General features: G+C 38.9%; 1 protein-coding gene across 1 annotated transcript; it reads left to right on the top strand.

Annotated features, from left to right (window-relative positions):
* Window positions 1-1,230: 1,230 nt before the first annotated feature.
* Window positions 1,231-3,138, top strand: LOC127128840 (probable aldo-keto reductase 2). Its single transcript, XM_051058202.1, has 4 exons — window positions 1,231-1,891; window positions 1,972-2,144; window positions 2,333-2,435; window positions 2,526-3,138. Exons 1-4 carry the CDS (start codon window positions 1,472-1,474, stop codon window positions 2,856-2,858), a joined length of 1,029 nt encoding a protein of 342 aa, XP_050914159.1. The 5' UTR covers window positions 1,231-1,471; the 3' UTR covers window positions 2,859-3,138.
* Window positions 3,139-13,828: the final 10,690 nt, after the last annotated feature.

Below are 13,828 nucleotides of genomic sequence, written 5' to 3'. Positions count from 1 at the left end.
TTTTTGCGACAACATACTACTTTGTGACTGTTTCTCCACATGTCTTCACTTGATTCACTATTCGAGTAATTCTCATTGTGAAAGCATTGATCGTATCATTTTCCTCCATTTGAATTAATTCAAGTTGATGCTTGTAAGTTTGTAATCTCACTACCTTCACCTTGTCAACTCCTGTGTATGCCTTCTCTAAGATCTCTCACGTCTGTTTTAACGATTCGCAATCACCAACTTTCTCAAAGTTGCCATCATCCACAAGTTGATGGATTAAAAACAATGCCTTGAAATCTTTCTTCTTCTCTTCCTTTTGTGTTTCTCGTTGTGCATCTATTGCACATTCGGCAAGAGGATCACCCTGTTCTTGATCTCTTCAAGAACATCTTCGTAGCCAAACAACACCTTCATTTGTTTGCATCATTTGTCGTAATTCTTCGCATAAAAGATGGGTAGGTTTGCATGGATTCTTTCATGTGAGACATAATTCATTTTGCACACTAGGTATTTTTGGATTAGAACAAAGTTCTTGATGTCAAATGTTAGAACTTGGAACCATAAGATTAGTGAATAATGGAGAAATTGAGTGTGGAGAGAGAGAGAGAATGAGAGAGAGAGAAATTGACTGGGATACAAGTTATAACATCAAATAATTGAAAAAACTAAATTCTCGGACATATAATCGGTTACACAAAACTTATAACCAGTTACAACGGCTAAAAACTAGAAATATCATCACAGTGGTGGGCAAAATAGAAAAACAAAATATTGTGTCATACAAAAAAAATTGCCTTCCACGTAGACACTCATGTATAGTTGATACTTTTTGAAATCGAAAATATATAATTTATAGTTAAAGCAGCCTTATTCCTACATCATTATATTTTCTATCCACTTCTTAACACTAATTCTCTCCTAATAATTTATAAAACAATCTTGTAATATTTTGAAGTTAATTATTCTATCCCTTAACAATATTTTTAATTTTATTTTCTTTTTAAACATAAAGTTTTAGTATATTAATATTTTACAGTTCAGTATTTAAATATTTATTATATACTCATTTTATTTATTATTAAATTTTTGCATGGGCGCTGTTGACATGTCTCGGTTACTGCAGTTAAATTAAAAAAAAAAAACTTAAAATTCATGACTTTGCAAAACCACTTTAAGACTAGAAACAATGAATTTGACAAGAATAATGAAAAGACAAAAAGTAGGAACGTGATAGTTCAACCTTCTCAGAACTTTCCAAATGGAGAAAACGCAAATTAAAAGGTGACAACATAAGTATTTGAAGAAAAATATGTTACGGCAGGAAATGTATCCATTGACTTGAATTTCTTGTTGGCCAAGTTGTATGATGATACTGAATTATATATAGAACATGTGGTGGAGATATACTCATAACTTTCTTTAACTTTGCGACGCCTTTACGTAGTAGGATAGAAGATTTATTGAGTATTGTGATTTGTGAGACATGGCAATGTCAAAAGTAGGAAGAATGAAGTTGGGATCTCAGGGAATGGAAGTGTCCTCACAAGGACTTGGTTGCATGAGTATGTCTGCTTTCTATGGTCCTCCTAAGCCTGAACCTGACATGATTGCTCTCATCCATCATGCCATTCAATCTGGTGTCACTTTTCTTGATACTTCTGATTTCTATGGACCTCATACCAATGAACTCCTTCTTGGAAAGGCTTTGAAGGGAGAGGTGAGAGAGAAAGTTGAATTGGCTACGAAATTTGGAGCCAGAGCTAGGGAAGGGAAATTTGAGATCTGTGGTGATCCAGCTTATGTGAGAGAAGCTTGTGAAGGTAGCTTGAAGAGACTTGATATTGATTCTATTGATCTCTATTATCAGCATCGGATTGATACTCGTCTTCCAATTGAAGTCACGGTTTGATTCTTTTCGACTCTCTTTTATTGAAAATGAACTATTTGTTGATATATATAATATTTTTTGGTTTTATTTTTAAGATGGGAGAGCTTAAAAAACTAGTTGAAGAGGGGAAGATAAAATACATTGGTTTGTCTGAGGCCTCAGCTGCAACAATCAGAAGAGCACACGCAGTTCATCCAATAACAGCTGTGCAGTTGGAGTGGTCACTATGGTCAAGAGATGTTGAGGAAGAAATAATTCCGACTTGCAGGTGCGATGTTTTGTTATCAAGCATTTCTCTTTCGTGTACTCTTGCTAAATAGCAGTGATATGAATCACCGACACTGACACAGGCACAAAACATGACTCTAATGCGCAAACACATGATCTGAAGTTTCGTTTCTACATTTCTACATAGATATGAAGCCTAACTTGATGAGTTATGATTTTGTATCTTAGGGAACTTGGTATTGGAATTGTTGCATATAGTCCGCTTGGGCGAGGATTCTTTTCATCAGGAACTAAGATTGCTGAGAACTTTACAAAGGAAGACTATCGACAGGTTTGTGGAAAAGAAAGACAAAGTATTATGTCTTTGAATGTCCATCATTGAAATCTAATATAATCTTCAATATGTGTAAATACTTTGCAGTATATGCCTAGATTTCAACCTGAAAACATGCAACAGAATCAAACTATATTTGAGAAGGTTAATGAACTAGCTACAAAGAAGAGGTGCACTCCATCGCAACTTGCATTAGCATGGCTTCATCACCAAGGAAACGACGTGTGCCCGATACCCGGAACAACCAAAATTGAGAACTTTAATGAAAACATCGGTGCTTTGTCTGTCAAACTAACACCAGAAGAATTGACAGAAATAGAGTCATTAGCTGATATTGTGAAAGGTGATAGATCCGGAAAGGAACCTACATGGAAGGAATCTGATACTCCACCACTTTCTTCTTGGAAAACTGCGAATTGAAGTGGCTTGATTGTAGTTGCAGTTATGCTGCAGAATTTTATGCTATGTTAATCGTTGTTGCGAGCCGCTATTTAGAACCATGCATGTTTTTATTGTTGAATAAATTTTAATGTTAGAATTAATAGGTTTTATTAATAAGTTAAATGGAGAGATTTGGAAGGTCAAGAGACAGTAGACAAGTTAATAGTATTTACAATTATGTTTCCTAGAATATCAAAAGTTTCTGAATATGTATAAAGACCAAAATTGTACTCAATAAAAATACAGACGTTGCAATTGATTTGTCTTCTCTTATCACAAATTGGCATCAGAGCTAATTGCAAACATGATGAATCAAATGCCGTTGCCACGGCTAACGAAGTTAAATTACGAAAACTGGAGTATCCAAATGAAAGCTCTTCTCGGATCTCTAGACGCGTGGGAGGTAACCAAAGATGGGTTTGAAGAACCAACAGATGTTGAGGGATATATGGCAGCTCAAAACAAGGCGTTTAAAGAGACGCGATCGAAGGATAAAACGGCACTATACATGCTGTTTAGGGCTGTTGATGAATCAAGCTTCGAAAAGATTGCCAGTTCAACTACGTCGAAAGAGACGTGGGACACGCTAGAGAAAGTGTTCAAAGGAGCAGATCGAGTAAAGCAAGTTCGACTCCAAACTCTTCGTGGCGAATTGGAGAGGATGCAGATGAAGGAGTCAGAAAATGTATTTGACTACATCACGCATGTACAAAAGGTGGTGAACCAACTCACCAGAAATGGCGAAACAGTAACTGATGCACGAGTTGTCGAAAAGATTTTGAGATCTTTAACAAATAAATTTGAGAATATTGTTTGTGCAATAGAAGAGTCGAAGGACCTTTCGAAGCTTGCAGTCAAAGAGCTCGCTGGTTCCCTCGAAGCACACGAACAACGAAAGATGAAAAAGAAGGAAGAAGGAGTAGAGGACGCAAATCAAACCAAGGAGCAAATCAAAGACGAAAAGGTACTTTTTTCTCAAAACTTTCAAGGAAGAGGACGTGGTCGTGGAGGACGTGACAATGGTCGAAGTGGTAGAGGCAGCAACTTCGAGAGAGGACAGTCGATCTAGCAAAATTGGCGTGGCAGAGGACGTGGTCAAAGAGGTGGTAGGTCGAACCATTCCAACTTTGAATGGTACAAGTGTGGGAAGTATGGTCATTATGCGAAGGATTGTAACTCATTCAAATGCTATAACTGTGATAAAGTGGGACATCTTGCAAAAGATTGTCGAATCGAAAAGAAGGTAGAAGAAACAACCAACCTAACTTTGGAAGCTGAAGCAAATGAAGGTTTTCTCTTGATGGCTCAAAATGAGATCAACACAAATGACAATGTTTGGTATCTTGACTCAGGAGCAAGTAACCATATGTGTGGTCACAAACACTTGTTTAAAGAAATGAGAAAATATTGAAGATGGCAATGTGTCTTTCGGAGATGCATCGAAAGTGAAGGTCGAAGGCAAGGGAACGATCCGTTACTTGCAAAAGGATGGGTTGATTGGATCAATTCAAGATGTTTATTATGTACCAAATCTTAAAACCAACATCTTGAGTTTGGGACAACTTACAGAAAAAGGTTATTCGATACTTATGAAGGAACGAATACTGCATTTGAAGGACAAGCTAGGACATCTGATTGCTCGTGTCGAAATGGAGAGAAATCGAATGTACAAACTGAATCTGACAAACGTTCGAGAAAAATGTTTACAAGTAAATGTCGAAGACAAAGCGTCACTATGGCATCTACGCTTTGGTCATCTACATCATGCTGGTTTAAAAAGGTTGGCGAAAAGGAACATGGTGCATGGACTACCAGATATGGATTATGAAGGAAAGTTCTGTGAAGAATGTGTGCTGAGCAAACAAACAAGAACTTCATTTCAAAAGAAGGCAGAATATCAAGCTAAGCATATCCTTGATTTGATTCACACCGACATATGTGGGCCAATCACGCCAGAATCCTTCAGTAGCAAAAGGTACTTTATTTCCTTTATCGACGATTACTCACGGAATACATGGGTTTATTTCTTGAAAGAAAAGTCTGAAGCATTCGAGGTGTTCAAAAGGTTCAGAGTAATGGTGGAGAAGGAAACCGACAGACACATTAAAGCAGTTCGATCAGATAGAGGTGGTGAGTATACTTCTACAGCCTTTATGAAGTATTGTGAAGAGCAGGGTATAAGGAGATTTCTAATTGCAGCATACTCACCTCAACAAAATGGGGTGGCTGAAAAGAAGAATCGAACAATCCTTGACATGGTTCGTTCAATGCTTAAAAGCAAGAACATGCCAAAGGAATTTTGGGCAGAAGCTGTAAAATGTGCCATTTACGTTCAGAATCGATGTCCACATTCGAAGTTAGAAGATAAAACACCACAAGAAGCGTGGAGCGGACAGAAGCCAACAGTTTCTCATCTCAAAGTATTTGGAAGTGTGGCTTATGCGCACGTACCAGATCAACGAAGAACGAAACTTGAAGACAAAAGTCAGAAATACATACTCATTGGGTATGATGAGAAAACAAATAGGTACAAGCTATTTGATCCCATAAGAAAGAAGGTGATAGTGAGTAGAGACGTTCGAATAAACGAAGCAAGTAAGTGGGACTGGAACAGTTCGACAGAAGCTGTTGTCGAAGTTGAAGAATCATATGTCACTGTACCACCAAACATTTCGACAAAACTTGGAGATTCTGACAGTGAAGATGAACCTACACAACCCAGAATGCGAAGTTTGCAAGATCTGTATGATTCGACAAGTGAAGTGCACCTTGTATGTCTTTTGGCAGATGCTGAAAACATCAATTTTGAAGAAGCAGTACGAGACAAGAAGTGGAAAAGTGCCATGGACGAAGAGATGAGGGCGATTATCCACAACAACACTTGGGAGCTAGTTGAATTGCCAAAAGGTAGTCAACCCATTGGTGTAAAGTGGGTATTCAAGAAAAAGATGAACGCTCAAGGAGAAATAGAGCGATACAAAGCGAGACTTGTTGCGAAGGGATACAGACAGAAAGCAGAAGTTGACTATGACGAAGTATTTGCACCTGTTGCAAGAATGGAGACAATTCGATTACTCATATCTCAAGCTGCTCAATTCAAATGGCCAATATTTCAAATGGATGTCAAAATAGCTTTTCTGAATGGTGTACTAGAAGAAGAAGTCTATGTCGAACAACCACTCGGGTACATGAAAGCTGGAGAAGAGAAGAAGGTTCTGAAATTGAAGAAAGCGCTATATGGGGTGAAGCAAGCACCGCGAGCATGGAACACACGTATCGACACATATTTCAAGGAGAACGGGTTCGAGCAATGCCCGTACGAACATGCCCTCTATGTGAAGAAAAATGGAAGGAATGTAATACTTGTTGCTCTCTATGTTGATGATCTTATTTTTCTGGGCAGTAATGATCAGATGATAGAAGAATTCAAAAGCACAATGACACGTGAATTCGAGATGACAGATTTAGGCCTGATGAGATTCTTTCTTGGTCTGGAAGTTCGACAAGAAGAAACAGGAATCTTCATCTCACAAGAAAAATATGCAAAAGAAATCTTGAAAAAATATAAGATGGAAAGCTGTAATCCGGCTTCGACGCCAATGGAACCAGGAACAAAATTGTCGAAATTTGATGGAGGAGAACGTGTCGAAGCAGGCAAATATCGAAGTTTGGTAGGAAGTCTTCGCTATCTCACATGTACAAGACCAGATATCTCATTAAGTGTAGGCATTGTAATTTGATTCATGGAGGAGCCAGTTTACACACATTGGAAGGCATTGAAGCGAATTTTGAGGTACATCCAAGGAACAGTGTCACTTGGGATGTTTTACTCGAATTCAGAGAAATACAAGTTGGTTGGTTACTCTGACAGTGATTGGTGCGGAGACATAGATGATCGAAAAAGCACTTCTGGATATGTGTTTTTCATGGGAAATACTGCATTTACTTGGCTTTCTAAAAAGCAACCAATAGTAACACTTTCGACATGTGAAGCAGAATATGTAACAGCATCCTGGTGCATTTGTCATGCAATATGGCTCAGAAGATTGATGAGTAAAATGGAGCTAGAACAGAAAGATGCAACAATAATACAAGTTGACAACAGGTCAGCAATTGAGTTAGCAAAGAATCCAGTAAACCATGAAAGGAGCAAACACATTGATGTTCGTTTCCACTTCATTCGAGAACATGTGAAGGAAGGAAATGTTGAATTGAAGCATGTAGCAAGCAAGGACCAAGCAGCAACCATTTTCACAAAACCATTATCAAAAGAAATCTTCGACAAAGGCAAGAAATTGATAGGGATGATGAATAGAAGAAACATTTAAGTTTACAAAGGAGTTTTGTTGAATAAACTTTAATGTTAGAATTAATAGGTTTTATTAATAAGTTAAATGGAGAGATTTGGAAGGTCAAGAGACAGTAGACAAGTTAATAGTATTTACAATTATGTTTCCTAGAATATCAAAAGTTTCTGAATATGTATAAAGACCAAAATTGTACTCAATAAAAATACAGACGTTGCAATTGATTTGTCTTCTCTTATCACATTTATGCCATATGTATTTGATGTTACTATCTTAAAAACAGCCTCACAATCAATAGTTGTTACTTCAAACATGGTTTGCCTGTTGGATATAGATCAAGAACTCGGCTACAATGTATCAGTCAAACTTCTGTTTCGAGAATTCGACAAACGCAAATCCAACATAAGAGAGAAATGTTTCATTATCCAAAGAGGATTATCAACACTCACCTCAATCTATCTCAACATTTCAAGAGGAGGGGAGAAAATCACCCAACAAAGTACATAAATAGTAATATCAGTTAGCATAAGGTATATCAAGCTGAAAACACAACAAAACAAATACATTCAAAACAAACAACTCAACATAAGGCATACAAGGAAAAAAAAGCATGCCAGAAAAAAAATAACAATAGAGAAAGAACCAAATAGTATAACTCCACTCGTTAAAGGTAGCCCAAGCTAGGCTTAAACCACGAGAGCTACCATCAACATAAATAAAAAGCCTCCAGGAGAAGCACTAAGAACAGTTTATCCCATGAATCAGGTCATAGATTCTCAAACCGTTATTGCTTAAGACAAAAAGAGTTTCTCTAGTCAAGTGAAGAAAGTACATGATTTTGCCACATATCTAATAAGCTACTATTTCTAAGTCATAAAAAAATCTTTTTAATTTCACATCTTTCACATTAGACGATGAACTAATAAAAAAAACTATCATTCCAAAAATTTCAAATTGTCTAGACAACATAATGTCAAATCATCACAAATCTACCCCTACTCCTCGACCTATTACATACAGAGAGAGAAATAATTCAAAAAGAGACTTAAAGTCCCTAGGAAGAACCAGCAACCACCCATAACCACCTAACAATCGTATATCAGACCATTGAATCTTTGGATCCTTGTTTTGCAGATTGTTGGTCAAGGAAGTCCTCTCCGAAGACTTGTCCACTCAAGCTCAAGAGAACAATTTCAATCGGACCTATGCAAATAGAGAATTACACATATCTCACTACTTGCATGGAAAAACTTTAAGTATTATTCTTTCATGGAAGCCTTCAACTTTGTCGGCCTAAGAAACACTGTTTTTTAAAATCTCTCAAGAGAGATACTCTGAATTGGTAAGAATGTTTTATGCAAATCCCACTTACAAAGATGGTGTACCTGCGTCGGCCAAAGACCTTGGGACCAACTACTCCACGCGGGCCAAAATTCAAATAGTATGAGGTCCACTTATTTTACCTGCTCCGTCAAGCCCAAGGTATAAATACCTACGTAAAGGGTTTTCATGTACATTCTTTAATCTCCACTTTCATTTCAGTTTTGTCAAACCTTAAACTAACTTGGGTGTTGGAGTGTTAACCATACATGTACCCCCTAGATCCATTGTATCAAAGATTAGCAATGTTGATTCAAGATCGACGGCGATCAACAGTATTTATTCAAGATCAACATTCCTTATCCAAGGAGCACCATGATCGCAATCTTCGATCCACGATGTCGCATCACAAAATTGCCGACAAAGCTTCATTCCACCGTAGCTTCCGTGATTTCTTCCATTTATTGTTCTGCAACGGAATTGTGAATCTGTCTATGGAAACGACTTCAAATTCCTACAATTTCCACGATTCCACGTTTGATTCTCAAATCTAAAATCCAAAAGCATCTCAGATGAAGAAATCAAAGTCTCAAGAAGCTAAAATCTCATATATACATTGTTTATATTAGCCAAACCCTGATCCTACTCTGATTGATTGTTCATATTGATCTTGATCCATTGGAAAGAGATGCCAGTAGGCGTTGACAAATCTACAAAGTTCCAAACGGCCAGGCTTAAGTCAGATTTAAGCTAGTCAAAAGCCCGAATCTTCCATCCCGACCGAAGCTCGCGGATGAAAGTACACAAACTCTTATCCAGATTCAGATTTGCAAGGCCGGGTAACCTTCCTGGGCCTGCACCTGTTGAATGGGTCTATAAGTGGGCATCTTCAAATCCGAGTCAGAGTTCATTACGGGCATTGACAAGAACAGAAAAAACCATTTTCAAGAGACACGACGACACGAATGCTGACATGATCGACCAACACCAGATGTCTCATCATCATAAAAATATCATGTCGGATGTCTCATTATCGTAACGATAAGAGCTCGATATCGGGAAATCGACAAAGCCCTGAGACTGCGAAGTGCTAAGGGAGTTACGATATGAAAGGCAGTCCTAGACGTGGGGTAACTCAGGGGATCAGAAGTTCGTTTAGGTATCGGGTCGATGGAGTAAGTAAGGGACACATGGCTCTCCACCGGTTAGGGAAGTTCCTAAGACCCCAGTCTGGTCCCCATATAGAAATTGGGAGAGTAGTCAGGATACAAGTCGAGAAGAAGGATGACACACATTCAATAGAGCATACTGGGGGATAACTACCCATGACACTCTACTTGATACAAAGTCGGAAGAACATCGAGGATCCGCCAGTTGCCATAAATGCCAACCAGAACTCCCAGCCTCTGATCAAATATCCAAGCATCCCAGATGAGCCAAATGAGATCATACTCTAAGAGGCCGATCCAAGCTAAACTCGAGGAGCTAAGTCAGATGCATCCAACAAAGGCCACATAGACAAATACCTCAAATAGAAGTTGGACATCTCACCAATCGGGAACTCGGCCCTTCAAATCAGTCGACCACAAAATCACTCGAATAATACCTTCGAGGATGAGTGATCAATACACACTTGCGGCCGACCGCAAGATTTAATTAATTTATTTGTTAATAACTTATATACAAACACATTACTATTATACTCTTGTTGTTCTGCTTTTTGCCCGGTCCTTTCTTCAGGGCACCGAAATGCTAATGCATGTCACAACAAACCGGGATACAACCAGTGTTGCTGACACCCGACTCCGAATTACAGGGGTGTTGTCTGAGAGGCATTTCCTCTCCGACCAAAGTAATTAAAACCCCTTGGTTCCCTGTGCACCTAAAGATTCCAGGGGTGCTTTCAGACACACTTTGCTCGTCCTACTAAAGTAATCAAAACCCTTCAGCGTCGAGCATGCCTTTGAACTTAAAAGGTGTTGTCGAAGACGCTTTGCCCATCCGACCCCAGTAATCAAAACTCTTTAGTACCGAGTGTGGCTTAGAAGTCCAGAGGATTTGTCAAATACTCTTTGTACGTCTGACTACAACATTTAATTTCACACAACTTCATTCTTCATCTTCAAAATCCAAGGGAGCTGTCATAGATGATTTATACCTCCAACTACAACAATCAATTCACCCAGGGGTGCTCTCGTAGACGCTTTGTACGTCCTAATACAACATTTAAATACCCCATGTCAAAGAAATACATGCATTCACACGTAAATGATGCACCCCCTTAGGATCTAGCCAATCCAAGGGCGAGAATAGTGGAGCCTTTAACCTTGGTCGAGTATAGTCCTCTGTGACACAGAGCGCAGTTGAAAAATGCATGGTTGTGTCTCGCTGGTTTGATATGGTGTATAAGTACAATTCTAAACATAATCACAACCGAGCTCATACAATATCCATGAAAAACATGATTAAGGCATTTCTTTATCTAGTTGGTTCTACAGGAAATACGTATAGGTATAATTGAAGCCATAAACGCCCAGAGCCATTCTCATATTTCATCGGCTCTAATCTGATATACGTACACATCAAGTTGTACAATGCTTCCTCCAAGAAAGCATACTCAAATAACATTCACACCTGACAAACACTATAACATTTTTGAATTTAGACAACGACAAAGAAAGTGTGGTAAAAATAAAAATAAATGTGGTGTAAACTTTAGGCGCAACTTTTCAATGATTTTGAAATTGTGGTCTATATGACCTTACTTATTCTCATATGCCACAGTTTTTTTTGGCCACAAAATGAATAAAATCGTTGCCTCAAATTTTAGAAAAATTCACGGATTTTAGAATCGTAGCCTCAAATTTTAGGAAATGTCATGGCTAGGAATTCCACCAAAACACTACGTACATATTAACGCGACACACTCTCAAATAAAGCAAGTAGACACCGCTTGCAAAAGGCTTAAGGTCATTTACACTTTAAGCATATTTTATTTACGACTCTCTATAACGAACATATTGTGCAAACTGTGGGGGACCAAGAGCAAGCCCTAACTCTCCTTGGATCTTAGTCGGGTAATAACAACGCTTAAAAATAGAATGATGCAAAATCAAAATGCACAAGCATGCGAAAGGTAAAAATATAAATAACACTAAATATTGTTTAAAAATTGAGTCTTGAAGTTCTGACATAAATATTACAGGAGTAGATAAAAATAAGAAGAAGGAAAACAAAAGGCCTTCAAATGTCAGCACCCGACTCCGAAGCGCACGGACCAGCTCCAGAATGCTCTCTAAGAACCGCCAGGAAAGAAGTCAGCTGATCATCAGTGAAATTAAGGTTAGGGCAGGGCTCTCGTGCTTACTCCAACCTTCGACCCCGGACCCTACACACCGAGTCCATAGTGTGTTGAAGGGATCCTTGAGATCTCTTCCGTGTAGTAGCCACCTCTTTCTCTAGACCTTTCAAAGCATTGATTTGGTCATCCTTCTTTTTCCTAAGAACTTTATGATCCGCTTAGAATGCCCGACATTCCTCAACCACTTCCTCAGAAACCTTCTTCTGACGTTCGTCTACATCAGCGAGCAAAACCGCCAACCTCTTTATTTGAGCATCCAAACTAGATGGGCGCTCATACCAATATGTTTCTTCCTACAAAGATTTAACAGAATCAAATTTCACACGTAGGACGACCAACTCCTTTTCAGCTTCGGTATTGTCCTGCTCAAGGGCCACACATTTCTCCCTCAAATCATCTCGCTCCTTCAAAAGGTCGTCAGAGCCTAACACATTGTTTTGGACAACATATAACATCGAGACCATGGATCTATCCCTGAACAAGGTATGGGAAGCATCTGCAAAAAGACTTTGTCGGTTAGTTACGGATAGGCCCCGGACGAAGGCCAAGTCCTCATTAGCCACAATTGCAGTAAATTCCTCTTGGGTGCTAGGAATACGGGACAACATAATGGTAGGAAGTTGGAAGAAATAATTAAGAGGATCCTGCTCGGCACCCTCCAATAAACCAACCCATCTAGAAGAACCTTTTCCAACCAGAGTCAACGGGTTGTCACCTTGAGTTCTCTTAATAGGAAAGGAAGACGGTAAAGACTCGTGAATAGAAAATCTAGCCGTTACAGTAGGAAATTTTTCCACCTCATGAGTCATACTCAGGAGAGTAGTCCCCTTTACTACTGGGGTCGTCACTATTGTCTGCACTTGGACCCATGAGCAGGAGTAGAAGAAACAACAATAGTCATTGTCATACGGGCAAGCAATCCGATTATAAGACCCTGATCCCTGGCTAACGCAAGAGCTTTATTCAATTGTATCATGTTATCTGCAAAGTACAAGTAACTCCGTTAAAAAAAAGGGATGCTCTAGACTCCATATTCAAAGAGTTTTTGTCTCTATGAATGATCAGATGCACTAATAAGGGCGCAAATATCTATTTGCCTCTTATTTTTCTGAAAAGATAGTACTTCGTTATGACCAAATCTTTCTTCATATCTGAGTCCCTAGTACCAGATATATAAATATGTTATCATCTTTACCTCTTCAAGATACATATGAGGTAACTCATAATGGTAAGAAGAGGCAGGCCAGTGGAAATGCACCCTAAACCAATACTTCTGAAAACCCCCTTTGCAAGAGTAGGCACATCCAACCAGGGGCCAAAGGCGAACAGAACGCCAAATAAGCCTTAGAGGTGACAGGTTTCACCAACACGAAACACTCTAGGAAATTACCCCAATCATAGGCAAAATGGATGAACCAAGGTACTTAAGGGTGAAAGGAGATTAATCCATGATCCCAAGCATTATCCTGAGAAGTGTAGGCCACAAAGAAGAAGTCGAAGAAGATCTCCGAAGAAGGTTTCTAAGATTTATACTCGACACCGAGTTGGAACATCTTCATGAATACCCATGCTCCATGATAAAGATGCGAGGGGAGAACCTTCTAATGTTCCATGATGGCCACCTAAAAGTCATAAAAGGGGAAATGTATCCTTAACCTAGTGAAGAGGAATTCATACAAAAAAAACGAACAACCCTCAAAAGAGTTGCATATCCTCTCATCCGGGCCTATTGAGAGAATCGACCAATATGAGGGGTAGTCAACCGTGATGCCAACACTTGTGACAACCTTAGAAGTGTTCAAGATGGAAGGAGTCCCAACTATTTCAGCGGTTACCCAATGATATCTATTGGAGTTAGCCGACACAACTAATTGAAGGGCCTTACGAGCCAGTGTGTCAGCTATATGATGGTCACTAGGGTTGATCCAGGATACGACATCAGACTGCCCCAATAGTTTTTT

Source organism: Lathyrus oleraceus, chromosome 3, assembly GCF_024323335.1.
Source record: "Lathyrus oleraceus cultivar Zhongwan6 chromosome 3, CAAS_Psat_ZW6_1.0, whole genome shotgun sequence".
Classification (NCBI taxonomy): domain Eukaryota; kingdom Viridiplantae; phylum Streptophyta; class Magnoliopsida; order Fabales; family Fabaceae; genus Lathyrus; species Lathyrus oleraceus.
Note: the sequence above shows the minus strand (reverse complement) of the source record. Positions and strands in the feature narration are given on the sequence as shown.

Excerpts from the sequence above, each read along its gene's own strand:
- LOC127128840 (XM_051058202.1), top strand. The coding sequence starts at position 1,472 with ATGGCAATGTCAAAAGTAGGAAGAATGAAGTTGGGATCTCAGGGAATG. Across the intron at positions 1,892-1,971 it reads GTCTTCCAATTGAAGTCACG|ATGGGAGAGCTTAAAAAACT; the intron begins GTTTGATTCTTT and ends TTTATTTTTAAG. Across the intron at positions 2,145-2,332 it reads GAAATAATTCCGACTTGCAG|GGAACTTGGTATTGGAATTG; the intron begins GTGCGATGTTTT and ends TTTGTATCTTAG.